The sequence below is a fragment of the Lolium perenne genome, chromosome 5, assembly GCF_019359855.2.
Source record: "Lolium perenne isolate Kyuss_39 chromosome 5, Kyuss_2.0, whole genome shotgun sequence".
Lineage (NCBI taxonomy): Eukaryota > Viridiplantae > Streptophyta > Magnoliopsida > Poales > Poaceae > Lolium > Lolium perenne.
This window is the reverse complement of record NC_067248.2, coordinates 241,994,873-242,015,231: the sequence shown is the minus strand read 5'-3', so window position 1 is coordinate 242,015,231 and position 20,359 is coordinate 241,994,873. Positions and strand designations below refer to the sequence as shown.

General features: G+C 44.2%; 1 protein-coding gene across 1 annotated transcript; it reads left to right on the top strand.

Annotated features, from left to right (window-relative positions):
* The first annotated feature begins 13,692 nt into the window (after positions 1 to 13,692).
* Positions 13,693 to 14,747, top strand: LOC127298317 (transcription factor bHLH14-like). The gene has a single exon (XM_051328206.2). It carries the CDS (start codon positions 13,755 to 13,757, stop codon positions 14,574 to 14,576), a length of 822 nt encoding a protein of 273 aa, XP_051184166.1. The 5' UTR covers positions 13,693 to 13,754; the 3' UTR covers positions 14,577 to 14,747.
* Positions 14,748 to 20,359: the final 5,612 nt, after the last annotated feature.

The window sequence follows — 20,359 nt, the reverse complement described above, 5'->3', positions numbered from 1 at the left end:
ATTGTAGCAAAATCCCTACACATAGAGACGTATATATAGGTCCTACGCAGATTATTTGTGTTGATTTATATTATATTGGCTGTAATAGCATCTTATATCAATGGACAAAGAGAGTACTATGTAGTTAATTACTCTAGTTGCTCTCCAAAGTTATATTTGGTATCTAATTAAGTAAAATTTGGAACTCAAACAATAACCCTGGCATGGAATGTGACGGAGAAAGGAGATCACATGTACAGATGGTGCATGTAAGAGAATGATCGATTAAGAGTGACGGCTATGCGAGTAGATCAGTGTATCCATACTTTTCTTCGGAACATGTTCTTGTTGGGCTTCCAACTATCACTCCACGAAAGAGTGATGGCTATGTGAGTACGGTGCACTTATGAGGAAAATGATGCATACCTCCTGGTGAAGTTAATTCAACCGGAAGAAAACTATTGTACATTCGATAGCAGTCCCGTGTCACACTGCAAAGGGAGCGGAGGGAGGATAAAACTCAAACGGATCCTAGTGTTAGAGCATCTCCAGTCGCGTCCCCCAAAGCGTCCCCCAAACTGCGCCGGATTGAGCGTTTGGGGGACGTGTTTTGTTCGTGCCGCGTTTGGGGGACGTCGCTCCCCAGCCGCGTCCCCCAAACGACGCCCCCAAACATTTAAAATAATTTTTTAACACATAAACCATTTATATCAAATGTAGGATATGAAAAAAAATGTTTTCGAGGATTGTTTTCAAATTAAATTACAATAAACAATAAAACAAGTAATCAAATATAATGAAAAGGGCTAGATGATACATCAAGGTGCCACGGTATTTCCTTTGATCCTCCACAAATGCTCAACGAGATCAGCTTGAAGTTGCTCATGCACATTGCTGTCACGGATCTCTGCGTGCATGGCGAGAAAATCAGCAAAATCTGCAGGCAACTCATGATCAACCTCCGCGAGAGGGCCTTGACACTCATAGGGATGTGTTGCCCCGTCGGCGAAGTAGTCGTTGTGCAGCATGGCATGCCCCTCCATCCTCTGCCGGGGCTTCGACTTCCTTCTTCCCGGCCTTGATCCTCCGCGGCGCGGCCTCTTCCTCTTCTCCGCCTCAGCGTCAAGCATGTCCTGGAGGGACGCGATGATCAGCAAATGCTCCCGCAGGTCGTCGTCGAACGCTTGCTCGTCCTCCAGCAGCAGGGCAACCATCTCATCGTCGCTGTCCATGGCTAAAGCAAAATCAATGGTTAAAATTGCGCCGAGGCAGACGACGCAACAAACAGCGACCAATCACGCCTACCTGGCAAGTCGTCGAGCACCTTCTGTGCGCGGAGGTGGGGCGGATTTGACGGCGCGTTCTGGGAGGCGCTGGCGACGCGGCGGCGGCACGACTGGCGGGAGCCCCAGCCGCGACAACGGTGCTGACTCGCAGCACAGATCAGATGCCCAAACGGCCGGGAAATCCAGCGGCGGCGGTGGGGTGGGAGGCGCGGGAAGGAAGGAGCGACGAGAAAAGAGGCGCGAAACAACGGTTTATGCAAATAGTCGCCGACATGTGGGAGCCCGCCTCGCTTTTCGTTGTGTCCGGCGTCCCCGGAGCGTCCCCTGTGGGACGGGGACGGGCTCGGGGCGCCGGACACCGTATGGGGCCGCGCCAGACAAAAATGGGCTTTGGGGGACGCGGCTGGAACGCTTTTTTTGTCCGGCGCGCCCCAAATCCCTTTGGGGGACGCTTTGGGGGACGCGACTGGAGATGCTCTTACAACATCATTGGCTAGACGGCAAAGTTATCGGTACAAGATCGATGTTGGTTACACTACAGGAAATGCACATGGTGCCGACGGCTATCCTCTGTGCCAACGGCCAAGGCCCATTCTAGCCAAGCCAGTAGGCAAGCCGTTGACACAGAAAAGCTGTTGGCATAGGAAGCCCTATGCCGACGAAACTGTACTTACGACACAGCCTTCAGCTCTGTACCGACGGCAAAGCCCTCTGCATAGCTATTTTCCGTTTACCACATTAATTTTAGAAAAAATCACAACTAAATCATTATAATTCAGAAAAATACAAATACTGTATCAAAATTTTCAGAAAACTATGATCTATCTTGGAAAAATATCAAATTTGGAATATTGCAAATATGTCAAAAAACCTTCTAAAAAATGAGCTATGATGTACGTTGTTCGCTAGTGGAGAAGAGGCCTTTGGTTCTAAGCAAATATCCCAGTGCAGAACCAAACCGGGACCAATGGGGGGCATTGGTCCCGGTTCATGGTTTTCATTGACCAATGCTATGGCTAGAATCGTCGCATAGTTTGTAATAATATGCTCATATTATGCGCACATGTGTATCTTGGGATGGCAAACAATGTTGGTGGAGGAAACTTTCATTTTCGTCGCACCAAAAACTATTTTCCATTTTTCGAGTCCCAAAAATGAGGTGTTTTGTGAAGCAACCACCAAATAAAAGTATCACAATGGTACCGCCTCATTTAAAATAAATACTACACCACCTTACATACACAATTTCCCAACCGGGGTATTTAAAACATTTCCGTCCACCCCTCATGAAAATGACAAATTCCTATCAAGTTAGGAGGAAGTTTGTCAGATTTAAACTACAAATACATGATCTAATGCTCATGATTTTCGAAAAAAATCATTTTAGTTTCACAATATGCTATTTCATTAGAGATCCACTGCAAGTTAAGCGAGGGTCATCCCCGAGCTAAGAATCTTCATGCATGCCGTTTTAACCATAGTTTGAAATGGGCATAAAAAATTAAAAAAGATCAAAACAATGAAAAACCTTACGTGTGGTCATATTATGTGACATAGTTGGAAGGAAAAATATCAAACTTGGAATATTGCAAATATCTCAAAAAATCTTCTCAGAAATAAGCTATCATGTTCGATGTTTCATGGCTTTCAGATCGAACGACCAATGTTATGGCTAGATTCATGGCATAGTTTGCGATAATGTGCTCATATTTTACACACATGTGCATCTTGGGATGACGAACAATGTTCTAGGAGGAAGCTTTCATTTTTGTCGCACCAAAAAGCTAGTTTCCATTTTTCTTGTCCAAAATATGGGGTGCTTTGTGAAAAAACCACAAAATAAAAGTTTCACAATGGTACCACCTCATTTTTCAAAAATATTAGACCACCTTACCTACACAATTCCCCAATCGAGGTATCTAAAACATTTTCGTCCACCCCTCCTGAAAAAGACAAATTCCTGCCAAGTTAGTAGGAAGTCGGTCAGATTTGAACTACAGGTACATGATCTAATGCTCATGATTTTTCAGAAAAATATTTTTAGGTTCCCAATATGCTATTTCATCAGAGATCCACTGCAAGTTTAGCGAGGCTCATCCCCGAGCTAAGAATCTTCATGCCCGCTGTTTTGACCACAGTTTAAAATGGGCATAAGAAATTAAAAAAACGATCAAAACAATGAAAAACCTTCGTGTGGTGTCACATTATGTGACATAGTTGAAATGAAAAATATCAAACTTGGAATATTGCAAATATCTCAAAAAATCTTCTCAGAAATGAGCTATCATGTCCGATGTTTCATGACTTTCAGGTCGAACGACCAATGTTATGGCTAGATTCGTGGCATAGTTTGCGATAATGTTTTCATATTGTGCACACATGTGCATCTTGAGATGGCAAACAATGTTGCAGGAGGAAGATTTCCTTTTCGTCGCACCAAAAAGCTATTTTCCATTTTCTGAGTTCCAAAAATGGGGTGATTTCTGAAGCAACCACCAAATGAAAGTTTCACAATGGTACCCCCCATATTTAAAAATACTAGACCACATTACATGCATAATTTCCCAAACAGGCAATCTTAAACGTTTTTGTTAACCCTTAGTAAAAAAAGACAAATTCCTGCTAAATCGGTAGGAAGTCGGCCATATTTGAACTACAAGTACATGATCTAATGTTCATGATTTTTTTGGAAACTCATTTTTTGGTTCAAAATATGATATAGATGTCATGGTTGGATTCCTCTCATTTTTCTGATCGATTTAGACATATTATTTGTCAAATTCCGATTTACAGATTTAAAGATATTAATTATTCCATATTAAATAGAATAGGAAAAATTTGAATTCAAGATTAATATTACTTATTCATTTTACATAAGTAATTGTTTTGAATTCAAAAATATAAAGAGGCGGGACTTCAAGAAATAGGAGTTAATAGGATTGATATGGTAGCATTATCAACAAAGTGTAATTTCTTTCTTGGAAGCTTGTCCGGAAGGAACAAAGAAGTTTAGTGTGCTGGGGCTAGGTGGGGCTGGAGCAGTGTGAGGATGGATGACTGACTGGGAAGTTTAACCATGAGTGCAATGTGATCTAATATTAAGTGTAGTTAGATTTAAAATGGTCCATGTAAGAGATTAACAAAACAAAAAAAAAATGATTTGAAAAAAATGATATTTTTAAAGTTCGAGCCAAAATTGCCAAACGGCCGTTGGTTCTATGCCGACGGCTTTTCCGTCGGCACAGGATGCTTTGCCGACGGCAAATGGGTATGTGCCGAGGACAAATTGTGTCGACGGTGATGTGTCGACGGCGGCCGTCGGCACGGGGTTGTGCCGACGGCAATTCTGGCTGTATCGATGGCATGGCAGCCGTCGGCACCTTGACTGGTTCCCGTAGTGTCATCTTAGTTTCTTTTGTGTTCATGTTCTCGATTGGAGCTGAATATAAGCAAAACTTGGGCTTTATAGTTTGTATACATACACTAGGTAGATAAAAGTTGGCAATAGATATATTTAACAAAATTGTGGATGAACACTAGTTGCATATAATATAGTTTTAACATGTCTACATTGTATGGAATAATTAAATTCCATATAATGCAACCCGCATATATGTATAATTTTATGATTATAATAACACAATTGCACAACATATTTGTAGCATCAACTAAATGGGAAACCTCTTTTGGAGCTTGAGCCCCCACAGAATTTTTTTAACTTAACTTTTAAAACTGGCAAGTTTCTTAAAATATATACAAGCACATATGTCTTGTATGTACGCTCCATTGAAATATGTAGTTTGCAGATGTGATCTACACAAAAAATATAAATGTGGGGAGAAAAATCAAATTGGTTTGGCCTTTTAGAGACACATTTTTAGATTTTTGTATAGCCCAAAATTTAAAGATGAACACATCTATATTTATCCATGGAAACCTTGGGTGGACTGCTCACTCTCCATCAAGGAGACGATGTTGGATGAGTCGAGATGAAGCAACCAGGGGCACAATTCCCCTCCAATTCAATGGAGGCTATGCTTTTATCTCCGGTTTCTTATTTATGTGATGATTGCCGCCTTTTCGAGAATTCACGAAGAAGGGCATATATATAGTCGATTTTAGGTTAAAACATATCCGTAGGAGAACATTGCTAGTAGCATATCTATACAACTTACCTTATTATTGTTGTTCCCCTAAAATTGAAAAAAAACTATAAATTATTAATGGACTATTCACCCTCTCAAAGTGACCATACTGATCCTTTCATACTTGTGCTTCCGCGGACCATGCACAATCCCGATTCGCCCGGCACCACCGGCCCTGGTATGCCTCTCCCGGGCTGGAGCTTTCTATGCTTCTTTTGGTCTTTCGCGTCTCCTGCCTACTATGCTCTCCCGCTTTGGAGTTTCAATTTGTTCAGCAGCTGAGGTTTTAGTTTCAGCCTAGGTAGTTGTTCGTTGTCAAATAAAATTTAATTCAATAAGCGGTAACAAATGATTTACCTCCTTTTGTGTTGTGATTCATCAGTGAGAGTTCTTGAATATAGATGCAACCACCACATGGGATGATTCTTTGATTTCGAAAAAGGTTTCCACAAAACCAAACTATGTGCATGAATTTGTAGGAAATTTATTTAACTCGTTGTAAAGAAATGCATAATTTATTTTTTTTGAAAAGAAATTTCTTTTGTGTAGTAACGGTATGTGTGTTCGTATTAATTAAGCCTGTGTGAAATTAAAAGATGGCACTTTAGATATGCAGTTGTCATTTACATATGTCAATTATCGCACACATGTTGGTGCTTTATGGGTGCACATGATTCACCAAATTTACAGTCTAATAGTTGCTTTAACAAAACAAACTTCAGTTTTTGTCATGATTCTTTTCTCACATCAACTTACTCACACATGAGATTTTTTTTAGAAATCATACCTTATCCAAACACTCAAGGTGTCATTCAGCTCAAATTTGAACAAAAGCCTGACACATCACTCATGACGTATCGGCAGTGCGGAGAATCTTGAAGCCAAGCCTTGTCTACAGCCTTCTGCATCCTGGCCGGCGGAGAGGAGCAAAAGCCAGCAGACAATCCGTACGTTGTTGGGCTACGACGTACGACCGTGAGGACGGAGTGTCGCGAGGACCAGACGACAGACCAAGGCTCGCCGTGTACGTCGTGTAGGAGGAGGACCTAGCCCGCGCCACGACATGGACCTCCTCCTACTCCTCCGGTCTGTCCCAGCTCGCCGGAGGCCCCCGCTGCGCGCCCTGCGGCCGCCTGCACCAGCGATCTGCGACTGCCGCATCCGTCCATTTCCCAAGAGGCCAAGGTGGAGCCCGGCCGGCCAGCACAGCTCGCCCACGTGTGTATATCCATCACCATGGGCCATGGCCATGGTGGCAGCTAGCTAGCCGAGGGAAGAAAGGTCAAAGACAGGCAGACAGCTCAAGGGTGAGAGCATGTCCAACGAGGCGACGCATTCGTTTGCGTCCGTGGACGTCTGGAACCAGGCCTAGCAGCCTGACGCATAGTGACCGGGGTGTCCGTAGGGACGCAAACGCGGTCCAATATGCGGCACGTTTGCGTCTACGCGGACGCTAGGCGGCCGCGTGCTTCTCCCACGGGCTCGCCTGACAGCGATCCTAGCTCGATACGTGTTCTCAGCCGGTGCGACTTTAAGCACAAGGAAGGGAAATCGCTGGAGTGGCAACTGTGTCGATCGACGCGCGAACTCATAAACTGCTGCGGAAGAGTAACCGCCGCCCTCTTTGATATCCGCGACGTACCATTCATCCCCGCTCAGTAAGACTCCTACGTCTGTGCATTCGGATCTCCAACCGGCCGACGCCATTTATCTCTACGACCGACGGCGCCATGAGCAACCTCTCTTTGCCATCGAACTCCAATTGTGAGGGGAAGTCGCCGGGATGGCGACATTGGTGGGATAGAATTGCCACGCCGATCAGCTCTTGCTCCCATCGACAGACGGCCACGAGGAAGAGGGGGAGGCCGTCGCCGATGATGAGCAGGACGAGGAGGAGGAAGAGGAAGAGGATGAAGAAGCTAAAGGCAACGACAAAGAAGGAGGCAAGGGTCCGACCGAAGGCGAATGCGTAGCCGATGTGCACCGACGACGACGAAGACACCAAGGACTACTCGTCGGAGGGGAACACAAGCTCCTCGGACGCGTCGGACACCACGAGCTCTACCGAAGAGGTTACGAGAAGTAAGCGCCTCCGCGAAGATGACGAGGCGGGGCCGTCTAAGAAGAAGTATTTAGTTTAAAAATTAGTTTGAACATCTTTTTGACAGTTTCTATGTTAACATTGTTTCAACATGTTTGAGTACTTTCAAAATCTTCTTTCTACACTAGTAGAAAGATGGCCTTCCATCCAAACCCATTAGTCCCCAAATACTTTGGTCCGAGACTATTGGGGTCTTTAGTCCCGGTTCTGCTGGTGAACCGGGACTAATGCTCCGACCGGAACTAAAGGGTAGACCTTTAGTCCCGGCTCGTGTCGCCAACCGGGATTAAAGGTTTTTCTGGTTTTTACTCCCAACGCACCCTTCACTCCCCCCTCCTCGTGGATCGTATTTTTTTGCTTTGTAAAATATAAAAGAAAAATGATATAAAATTTTAAAAATAAAATGTTTTCAGATTCCTACATGCTACGTAACCTTTTATTAGGAAAAACTAATAAATTTGAATTTTGACTTTTTTGCATAAAAAGTTTAGAAAAAGGTAAAACGGGATTATTTTTTGCATACGACGTCAGAAAAAAGCGTATAATATATGATTGTGGGAAAAAGTTACATCTGAATTCACCCAGGTTTACCCGGTTAGCCAATTTTTAGATTCTCAAAATTCCAAATGAAAATATGAAAGCAGGAAGATTTTAGTTTTTGCTATAAATTATGGATTTATATTTTTTTATTTTTCTAAAAATTAAAATTAATAATTGCATCCCGCATAAAGATTACTATTACTTTTACCCAATTTTTATATTTTCAAATTTTTGGTTTTAGGTTTGGCAAAAAATAAATATTTAAAAAATAAAAAAAAATTAAAAGTTAAAACAATACCAATTAAAAAGTTAATGTTTATTTATTTATTCAAGATTATTATTACATCATTACTTTTTTTTATTAAAAGAATTATTTAAAATTAAACAATAAAGAAATATGACATCGATCAACATGTTAATATGATTGATATGATACTAGTATCACATACATGCGGGCACAAAGCAACCGGGACTAAAGGCGGTGGGATTTAGTCTCGCTTTTTTAGTCCCGCTTGCACGACCGAAACTAAAGCCCTTTTTTCTACTAGTGCTACATGACCGGAACTACGATGTGGAACTATAAAAAAATAGAGCATATGTTGGCCTCTCGCCAAACAAAATGCGCCGGGCCGCTGGGGCTACTGACGCAAACGGACAAGTTTGGTCTGGTGATCGTTTTGGTGTCCGCAGGCTGATCCAAACGAAAGCAACCAGTCAATTTTGGCGTCTAATTTGCGTTACCCGGTTGGAGATGCGCCGAGTCCAAGAATCTCCTCGTTGCATTGCGACTGCCAAGTGTCACTCTCCTTGGACACGCCAACGTACGAGTGCATCCATCATGCATGCATCTCATGCTCACTCAACCGGCCAAGGCGCGCACACGAAACACACACTTAATGTAAGTCCAAATGTGATTGTAGCCTACGTGTCAACGTCCTTTTAGGGCTACATGCATGTACGCACGAATTCATGACCGGAAACAGAGAATGTACCTTGTACTCCAGTGCTTCATGTACTCAAGTCCAAAAACATCATCCTATGTCGTGTTAAGTTTCAACACAGCTTATTAACACAAATATGACCCCCCCCCCCCCCCCCCCCCCCAAAACGTGGGGTAGCGCTCCGACCCACCATACTCCCTCCGTCCACAAATAAATATACGTGCGGGATTTTCAATATACTTTATGAAGTGAAGTAAAAAATGCATTGGGAAGATGTATCTCCCCTCTTTAATTAGTTCACCTCTAATGAGCTAAGTGCTTGTAGAAAACAAGGAGAACATATGCTCAATATTACGGGGATTGATTTCCGTGCAATGAGAGAGAAGCAATTAAAGTGCATTGGGAAGATATGAGTACATTTTTTTATGGACAAAGTTTAGGGCTAGATATCCACTTATTTGTGGATGGAGGGAGTATCTATGAATCTATCCAACGTCCGCGGAGCCGCAACATGATGTTAGGAAATCGACGATTTTGACGTTGCGGATGATGTTTTCACAAGCTATAGCCGGTATACCTTTTGCTTTTGTAGGCACATGAGAAATAAGTTGCATTTTTCTAGACCTCTGTTAGGAACAGCTGAATCTATGTTGCAAATGTGTTTCTTTGGTATGTTTATATTTTTGACATTGCCTATGATGTTTTTTGAAGGACGGGTTTTGCGTAATGTGTTGGATGTTGTGAGCCTCTCGGACAAGTATATATAGTGGTACAGACTTGAAGCCTAAGATAGCTCTCCTAGAGATATGGTAGGTATAGATTACAAATCCTAGACTACCTAATATACCTATACAAAATATATCTCTAACATTCCCCCGCAGTCGTAGCGGTAGTGACGTGAACAATAGTAGCGTCGCGGACGGTCAGACTGGAGAGAAGCCGAAGGTAGGAACCAACGGGCTGACACTCCCTCGCAGTCGTAGCGTGAGCATCGTCGATGATGTCGCGTCGCGGATGCTTGGACTGTAGAAGAAGCCGAGGTGCTCATGCGAGGTGATAGCCCTTTGTGTCGATGTCGAGGTAGCCGAGAGTGTGGGCGCTGCAACCTTGGTCGAGGAAGCCGCGCGAGGGATTGCCATGGTCGATGTCGTGGCCGGGTGCCGGTGTCGATGTAGCCGCATGCGAGGTGGTGTGTGAGGAGAGTGACAGAGACGCGCTGAGGCAGTCGTGGAGATGGTCGATGCCGAAGTCGATGCAGTCTGAGCCGTCATGGATGAAGTTCAACCATAGTTTTTGCCAGAACCAGGCGCACGGTGGGGACGAAGGCATATTCTGGTTTTGCTAGAACCGAGTACGCATAGAAGAACTCGGTGGTGACGCGGTCGAGGCAGTAGTAGAGGCGATGCCGATGAAGACGAGGCGTCGGTCCGAGTTTTCCAGGACCGGGAACGCGTCGGGGACGAAGGCACGTACCGGTGTTGCTAATACCGGGCGTGCGGTGGCAGGGAACAATACAAAGTGCGTGCCATGTCGGAGTAGACAAGCAGAGGAGGTCTCAACGACGGGTGTCGGAGTAGAGGAGTAGGTGGCATAGTTGGGAAGAGGCGAGGACGTTGGCGGCAAAGCTGTAGTGTACGAAGACGTAGAAGGCGGCGAGCCCAGCGTGACCTGGAGTGGTTGGCGAGCCTAGCGGCGACCTAGGTGGGGGTGCGGCGGCGGTACATGAAGTAGGCGAGGAAGACCCGGCGGCATGACGAAGATCATGCGCGGATGGAGGCGACCCGCGCCGAAGGCGCTGTGGTGGCCTCGGACGTCGATGGTGGCCTCCGGAGTAGATCATGGAGATCGACCTCCCCGGGGGTGGCGCGGCACGGAAGCTTGGGCGGCGGCTAGGTTAGGATCGGCGCCACTCTGATACCATGTTGAAAGATAGAGAGGGGTTTAACGTAATGTGTTGGATGTTGTATTGAGCCTCTCGAGCGAGTATATATAATGGTACAGACTTGGAGGCTAAGATAGCTCTCGTAGAGATATGGTAGGCAGAGATTACAAATACTAGACTACCTAATATAGCTATACCAAATATATATATCTCTAACAATGTTTATATTTTTTATATTTATTGTACTCCCTCCACCCCTCCCCCAGATTTGTGTAAATATGGATGTATTTATACATCAAAATTTACACAGATTTGCGACATCCTTTCTGCGATGGAGGGAGTACATAAGTTGTAGTCCATTCTAATTTTATTTGTTGACACCAATGGAGATTTGTTGAAACACCTATATTTTGTGTTGCAAAGTCATGTTTGAATGTTGCAATGGTTTTGGATAGCTTTGATAAATTATGGGGGGAAATTGGAAACGCACGATAAAAATATTGCATGCATACAAGGTCAGCCCAAAGTTGGTTGACAAGTACCAAGTGCCCGTTCAGAAACACCCAAACTTAACTTCTTTTAAATCTTGAGTCATATGTTTTCAATGCGAAAATATGTTACTCCCTCCGGTAAAGTTTAACGCGTATGCACCTAATTTTTTAAAAAAGCTTACCATTAATTTAGTCAACAAATATGAATTATATGTCACATAAATCATCCCATTAGAATCTTGTTTTGCATATTAATCTAATGGTACATCTTTTATGGTTACCTCTCATATTTTGTTGGAAAAGTTGATTATTAATTTTTTTTCTCAAACTACGTGCACGTTGTACTGTAGCTAGTACTTAATATCATGGGTTCTGGCAGTTTAAATTAAATTGTGAAAACATTTTATAAATAGGAAGCTATTTTATTAATACAACTTTCTCGTTCTTTTTCTCTCTTCTTGCGAAAAAATACAACAATCTATTGTAATCATTCATAGAAGTACAAAGAACGCAAAAAAAAAAAAATTCACTAGTAGAAAAAGAGCCTTTAGTCCCGGTTCATAAGGGGCTTTAGTCCCAGTTGTGCGACCGGGACTAAAGTCCACCCCCTTTAGTCCCGGTTGCTTACGAATACGAACCGGGACTAAAGGTCCCCGCTCGGTCACCCATCCTTAGAATGCTCCACAACTAGCACGATTAACTTCTCAGTTCCTTTAGTCCTGCTTCCAAGTGCTCTGCGCGCATGGTATTGATAGTATTATCATATCAATCCTATTAACCTATTGGTCACAATTTCACACTTATTTAGTTTTTGATGGTTTAGATAACTATTTTAATAAACAAAAGTAATGATGTAATAATAATCTTGAATAAATAAATGAAAATATTAGTTTTATTATTATTTATTATTATTTTAGTTTTTTTGCGAAACCAAATCTAAAAACTTTTCATACTTTTCAGTAGTAATGATGTAATAATAATGTTTGCAATTATTAATTTTTATTTTTATAAATAAAAAAATATAAAATCCTGAATTTCTAGCAAAAACTAAAATCTTCCTGCTTTCATGCTTCCCTTTGGAATTTTGAGAATCTAAACATTGGCTAACCGGTAAACCCCAGTAGATTTGGATGTAACTTTTTCCCACGATCATTTTGATATTTTATAAGTTTTTTTTCGATATCACATGCAACCAGAAAAGCCGTTTTACCATTTTTCAAACTTTTTTTGCAAAAAAAGTCAAAATTCGAATATCTTGATTTCACCGAATAGTAGGTTGCATAACATACAAGAATCTGAAAACAAGTCCGGGTTAGGGATACCAACCGGGAGTAGACTTTTAGTCCAAGTTGGTAACACCAACCGGAACTAAAGGTCCTGTTTGAACCCGCTGGCGATGGAGGCCGGAGCATTAGTCCCGGTTCCCCAGCAGAACCGGGACTAAAGACCTCATTACTCCCGAGCCATAATATTTAGGGACTAATGGGTTGAGATGAAAGACCTCTTTTCTACTAGTGATTACAAATTGATATTTAGATCACCGACTAGATACATTAGCGTAAGCCGAAGGTGCGCTACCATCATCACCCTCCATCACCGGAGCCGAGCAAAACTTGTAGTTTGTAGAGCTTATTATAGTAGAAAAAATGAGCTCTCACTTGATATGATCATCCATATCTACAATTCTAAAGTATATATGACATATGCTATAGTTATCTATTTTTGTTCAGGGACTGACTAATTCTCGGTCGAATTCCAGTAAAATAGTGTTATCTATGTGTAAGTAGTTAACTCACAGTTAACCTTATGTGCAGCTGTAAAAAATTCAGTTGCAACCCACATTTACAACTCATTTTTTTCCAAACGACCCACCAAGGGATCGAATTTCATTACCATGGAGATAACGAAAATACAACACAGTTTTGCCACAAAAGAAAAAGCAAAAGAGGGGGGAAGAGATCGCCGCCTAATGCTAACGTTCAGGAAACATTATTACAGAACCAGACTAGGAGTTTTGCAACCCTTGTCAACCACATTTACAACTCATATCTAGCATAAATCACGTAAGCTGCAATTCTATGATTTAGGAGTCGATTGAAAACTCAGCAAATTCTGAGGCGGCAGAGAATTTGCAAAACCGAATGGTTCAGAGCTCTCAAGCCCAAATTAGCCAACATGTTTTTCGCGGGAGGAAATGAAATCGGAAAGGACAGAAACATTTTCCGGCCGTGACACGTATGTTTGAGCAAGGGCTTAACACCAAAATGTGACACCACTATAAGAACACGCCCACACTTAGCCAGAGTCTGCACCTGAGCTAGCTTGCCAATTCGAGCTCCTCAGTTACAGGAGCGACACGTGCGCTCGTAAGTACTGCGGCGTGCCGGCCATGGACGAGCTGCTTTCGCCTTGCTCCTCCATCATCTTCCCGCCGTCGCCGCCGCCCCAGTTCTCCCCCGCCGACGGTTCCCACCACCAGGTCCTCGAGTTCGCCTCCTGTGAGGTCCCCGAGCAATGGCTGCTGGACGACATCGTCCTCTCGGCCAAGAGCGAGGGTGGAGATTACGTGTGGCCTGCTGGGAGCTCCACGCTCTCCCCGGACTCTTTCCTCTCCGAGATGCCGCCGTGCAGTCTCCCGGCGTCGACGTCGAAGCGTCGTGGGCGGAAGCCCGGGCCCCGGTCCGAGGCACCCAGCGTCAGCCACGTGGAGGCCGAGCGCCAGCGCCGCGACAAGCTGAACCGCCGCTTCTGCGACCTCCGCGCCGCCGTGCCCACGGTGTCCCGCATGGACAAGGCCTCCCTCCTCGCGGACGCAGCCAACTACATCGCCGAGCTGCGCGCCCGCGTCGCGCGGCTTGAAGAGGAGGGCCGGGAGGCCGCCGCGACGTGGGAGGCGAGCAGCAGGTCTGCTTCGAGCCGAGGCAGCTACTCCCTGCACCGCCTGGCCGGCGACGAGGCGGTGGAGGTGCGGATGGTGGGGCGGGATGCGGCGGCCTTGCGTGTGACGACGGCGGGGGGCGCCCCGCACGCGCCGGCTCGACTGATGAGCGCGCTCCGTTCGCTGGAGTTGCAGGTGCAGCACGCGTGCGTTAGCAGGGTGCAGGGCGTGACGGTGCAGGACGTCTTCGTGGACGTGCCCGCCGCGCTGCAGAACGACGACGGCGGCGCCCTCCACTCCGCGCTGCTGAAGATGCTACGCGACAGTGCCTAGCTAATTAACCTAGATGAAGCTAAGCTACCCTACGTTTTGGCACACGCACGGACTCGCCATTCCGGGAGTTTAACGTACATCTGAATACAAATACTAGGATACTACAGTACATCGGTTAATCAGCTCTCCTAGTGTTTATCTACATGGAATAAATCAGACGATTGACGGATTTATATTCAGTTTAGCTCAGTGGCAAGGCAAGCGAGTACGCAGCTAGCCCACCCGGGTTCGAATCCCCATCCGCGGTAATTTCGCAGGAGGGACGAATAAACCGGGTTATCATCCATCCGCGTCCATCCGTGGGGAGAGTCTCATCCTACCTGACAACGTATAGCCAAAGGAGGGATCATTCCCCCGTTGGTCAACGTTTTATATTCAGCTTGGTCCAAGATGGCAAGAACCATGTAAATTATGAACAATGAAGGCTTGATTTGATCGATACCATGGGATATTTTTTTCTACTTTTATTTAGCTTGATAACTAAGTTTATCTCTATGCGACTTAGGGAGTTAGAACATCTCTAATAGACCCCGCATCCCGAAGCTCTTAAAATCGCGGATATATGACACGGCAAACACGTTTTGGGGCTGAAAATGCATTGCGTAGACCAGACCCCCACGAGACGTTAAATCGCATATGCAACATTTCAGCCCATATATATGTATGACATAGTTTATAAAAATACAAATATGACAACAACATAATCTAAAATTTGATACTAGTTTTAAACATCACACAATACAACAATAATCCAAATTACAACAATAGTTCAAATTCAAATAATTAGACTAAAAAGAATGGTTTGGAATAAAAATAATGGTTTAAATCACACATGATGAATGTGACATCAAATAAAAAAGAAGTGCCACACTATTGAGTGTCGAGCCTCCGTCAATGGTGATGAATGCTGAAGCAGGTCTCGTGGGCGCCGTAGTTCTCAATACCACAGTATGTCTCAAGAAATGTCTGGATTTTATCCGAGTTTCTTGGTTGCTTCACCAGAATATTAACAATGTGAAAGAAGAACTCCAAGTTCAAACCACTCTCATCCTCGATGATCATATTATGAAGAGAATCACCCAAGTGGTCATTATGTCATTGAGGGTTTTCTTGTCCCGAAACCTGCTAGGACTTCAAACTATCGCAAATCTAGCTTGCAGAACACTGACAACTCTCTCGATGTCTTTTCTGGATGCTTCTTGTGTCTTTGCAAATGCAGCTTCAACTCGGTTGTATGGTAGCTTGATGGTTTTCACAAATGTTGCCCAATCTGGATATTTGTCGTTGACAAGATAGTAGCCCATTGCCACATTGATGAGGACATCCCTACCAAACTACTACCTCCGTCATTACAAGATGAAGACGATGCTGCTGTGAAGCTTAAGTCCAATGAAGTCAGGATTGGACCCATTACAAGGGCTCATGCAAAGCTACTTAAGGAGCAGGCGAATTCACTCCTAAATGGTACTTTGATCGATGAGAACTTTATACTGCCTAAATCGTTTACTTATGTATGATCAGGTACGAAGATGGAGCAAGCATCACACGAGGAGAAGAGGAGCAGCTGGACATGGAGCTGGACATGAAGCTAGACATGAAGACATCCCATGGACGCGCGAGGGAGGAGAGGGAGTCATGCACGAGGGAGAGAGAAGAAGTCGAGGACGGTGCCCCGCCCGGCCGAACCGGTCGCCACGCCAGCCGGCCCGGCCCCACGCCCAGCCATACCGGCCCCTACGCCGGATGAGCCCGGCGCTAGCCGGGTCCTGCACCGGTGCGAACCGGGCATAGTCCAGGAAACTTGGCGACCCCGTCCAGTTCCAGCCCGGTCCCTGGCCCGGTCCAAACCGGCCCGTCCGGCCCCTGGTTCGGTCGACCGGCCCCCAGGCCGGCCGTGTCCGAGTCAGTCTCGCGAGGGTGGCCGTCGGCATAGGGGGACCAGGCCCTATGCCGAGGGTAGCCCTCGGCGTCTTACCTGACGCCGTGAGCGTGCCGTTGCGTCGCGGCTGAAACAGGAGCCATGCCGGTGCCTACGCCGAGGGCCAGGTAGACGCCGACGGCAGCCCTCGGCATATCAACCTCTACGCCGACGGTATGTCTACGCCGACGGTCGGCGTTCCGAGCTGGCCTGGCGAGGCCGTACGCCGACGGCCCCGACATTTGGCCGTCGGCGTACACTCTGGCCGTCGGCGTCTCCGGCCATTCCTGTAGTGTCGACCAGATCCCGTTCTGGTTGGTTATTATTGTTGTTTTTCGACTTCTGATCGTCCTGAACCCTATATAAGTGCCCAGGATGCCCCATAATAGTTTTAGACCACGTTTAAGATAAACTCTAGTTCATAGTTGATTGTTTTGCAACTCTATTGAATCTATACACCAATTCGCATCGATCTGGTGTTTTGCTACTGAAAGTTTGTGTGATCTGCCGTTTCATGGGAATTAGACGGTTGCAATTTATCGCTTCGTAGTCGGTGGCTACGTGCGCAAGTGTGTGGAGTTGCGAATATTTTGCAGGGTTGAGAGCTGTTGGATTGGTGATAGGAATCGATCGAGAGACTTCATCGACGTCATACAAGTTATCTCCACCTCCTCATCGTGTTACATCTGCTGTGTTCATCGTGTGTTCGTCACTACCATCGTGCTTACTGATAAGATCGGGCAACCCCTTATCACTCATTGTATAGCCATGGCCACTATCAAAAACAAACCCTAGTCTAAAGATAGCACAAATAAAGAAATGGGTTTTTTAAATTTCAAAAAAATTAAATAGGGAAATAGTACTTAATCAATAGCATCTCTTAAACTCACCGGGCGGTACTAAATATGTATGTATGTTTTTCTTTAACCAGTGACTCTTTGTTTTTTCTAGACCTCAAAAAGTGACCTTTTCTCCACACATAACGCACCTTTCAACCTCAATGGTTTCAGCTTCAAACAATTTGGAATTTCACGGGATAGAGATATGGTACAAGAAATAGGTTATTAACTACTCTTTTTTCTAGTGAAAGACTAAAAAAATAGAAGGCGACCTTTTGCCCCAAAATTCTTGAAAAAATAGCCTGAAAAAAGAAGAAATTCTACCTCTTATAGTGTTATTCTGTGAAATAACTTGAATTTAAACATTCACTTGCTTCAAGCCAATGATGTTTTTCCGTGTTTAAAGAACTTCTTTCAATTGCATATTTCAAGGAATTTGAAGAACTTCTTCGCATGAAAGTTGAAGTATATACTTTAGTAAATACAAAGTCCGTTTTTCGAAGATGTTTTCATTTCAATTTTCTTTTCCACAAGTGTGGAGGAGCCTAGCATATGAATAGCTGAGACAAGGTAGAGAAAGATCCTCTTTTTGACTCTGGCTCTTTTTTTTGGCATTCTGAAATTTGGAATCTACAATTCACTAGAACCGAAAACATCTTTTTACGAGTAACGAGTCACCCATGTGCTGGTTAATCCTTTTGCAAAATTATGAAATATAACTGAATCATAATTTAAATATAACTGAAACAAGATTTTTTCTGTGAAACATACCGCAATTACGTAAGCAATGACATCACCAGTTTCACCTGTTACCAAATAGTTTCACAATGTTACCATGTATCAGTTTAGTTTCATAAAAGGCTCACTTGTGTTTTATGTATATTAGATATATGCCAAAAGCTTACCAAATCTCAAATCAGTGATTGGATTGGTGGATATGATTGCGGCACCGACCGTTGCCGTTGAAATCAACGCTTTCACACTAGAACGCCCTTGTTGACGATTTTGTATTTCGACAACATCTGGGGTTCCTTTTTTTACTCCAATAGTGTTGCGGTTTGATCTGAATAAATATAAATTATTGTCTTATTCCTATCTTATGATTGACCAATGTAAACATCAAGAACTTTAAATTATTGTCCCAAGGCGGTGTCGTTCTTCTCCTTGTAGACGTCGCCTTGGGACGGCGGGAGGTGGTCATACTGCGGGTGTTGTTTGGTCTGCTGGTAGCGGCGTTTGCTGTGTCTTCTTTAATTAGAGAGTTCTGTCCTGAAGCTAAAGTCTTTTGGGTGTCGGTGAGGTGGTCGGTGGCACTGCTCGTTGTTCTTCGTGTGTTGTGATCTTGTCTGGCGATGGTTCTTGGCATTCTGCCCAGGTGCTCATGCGTGCTCTACGGTGAGCTGCTCCGCCTGCCGATGGTCCGACGCTCTACGATCCAGGGCGAGAAGGTTAGGGCCTTCTTTGGAGGTGGAGGCGGATGGCTGGCTGGTTGCGTTGCGCCAAGACTTGATGTTGACAGGGCGCTCCGGTGGCGAGCTGCACGGCATGGCTTCTCCTAAGCTTTGCCTTCTCCTTCAGATGATGGCATCGAGATCAAGTTGTGTTTTTTTGTTATCTTTCGGTTGCTTGGTCCTTGATGTTTGTAAGCTGTTTTTCAGCATCTTGTAACTCTGCTGTTGTGGCTTTATTATTTTAAAGCTGGGCTTTTGTCTTATGTTTAAAACTTAGTTTTTCTTCCTTCCCTTTCATACTCTTTAACTGAAAACGTAGTTCGGAATTCCAAAAAATTGGTGTTACTATTTGCAATCTTAAAGTTGTTTGTTGGGTAGCGTACGTCCGTAGTCAAATGAGTAGCTAAACGATCGATGCATATGCATAACGCCGTCAATCAAGTCTGGCAGCTAGCACGTCGAATCCATGATCTGACTGACAATCGATCTAAGCTTGGATGATGATCACGACACATCCATAAGAGGCTCGGAGAGATCTTGCTAGGAAGCTAGTACGATTTTTCTAGTTAGATTACTGCTAGGGCCACCTGCTAGTCGAGCTAAGATGAAAAAAAAAGTGCACTTTGTTGTCTTGTTGCGTGATAACGTCAAGAGTTTTGTGTATAGATTGGCTGATCCGCAAACTCATGCTTCATGAACTTACGGGTGAGACGAGATCATCGGTGTTGATAGAAGCACGTCAGAATGTGTCGTAAAGGTTGCAACATGCATGTCTAGGTCGGAGAGATCGAAGATTTGCTTTTAGAGACGCATGGAGCCCCACATACGACGGAACTAGCTAGTGAAGCGTGTTGAATTTAAACACACACACGAGAGACGGCCGGAGCTGTTAACTGAAAGAACATCTGAGCTCTTTTTTATCTCGGGCAACTGGCGCAGGTACTTCCGGAAAAGGTAAAAGGTTAGCAAGCTTTCTCCTATGTTTTTTCGATCAGATGTTTTTTCATAAGAATCTAACAATATTATACTAGATAAAAAGAATATCCGAGATATTTTTATTTAGTTCTTCAGATGTCCTTTATCTAGTTTTACGAAAAAGCCACGATTTCTATGTGGACGATTTGGTACGCCAGGAGGAATATCATTCATGATGGTGAGTTTCAAAGCCATTTATAGACTCACTTGTCCGTTGGATGTTATCTCCGTGACCTTTCAATCTCAACTGTAAGACTACTCATAGTGAGAGTAACTTCATTAGTAAACTAAGTGTTCAACTCACTAAATTGCTTATGTGGCAGTAAGTTAATGAGAAGAGAGGAGGATAGAGTAACATAGGTAGTTACTGTAACATCACATTCCAAGATACTACTTTGTTATTTTCCACTATGACTAGTCTAAAAGGATCGGAGGAGAGGCTTTTGGCATTTATACCAACTTACCAAGTTGGAAAATGAATTAGCAATTTAGCATATGGTAGCACCATCAATCTTGGACGATTTACAAAGTTTACATTGATAATTTAACTCATGTCTCTCCTCCCCTCAAAGAGTTAATTAAGGAGAAAGCATGGCTTGA

Excerpts from the sequence above, each read along its gene's own strand:
- LOC127298317 (XM_051328206.2), top strand. The coding sequence starts at position 13,755 with ATGGACGAGCTGCTTTCGCCTTGCTCCTCCATCATCTTCCCGCCGTCG.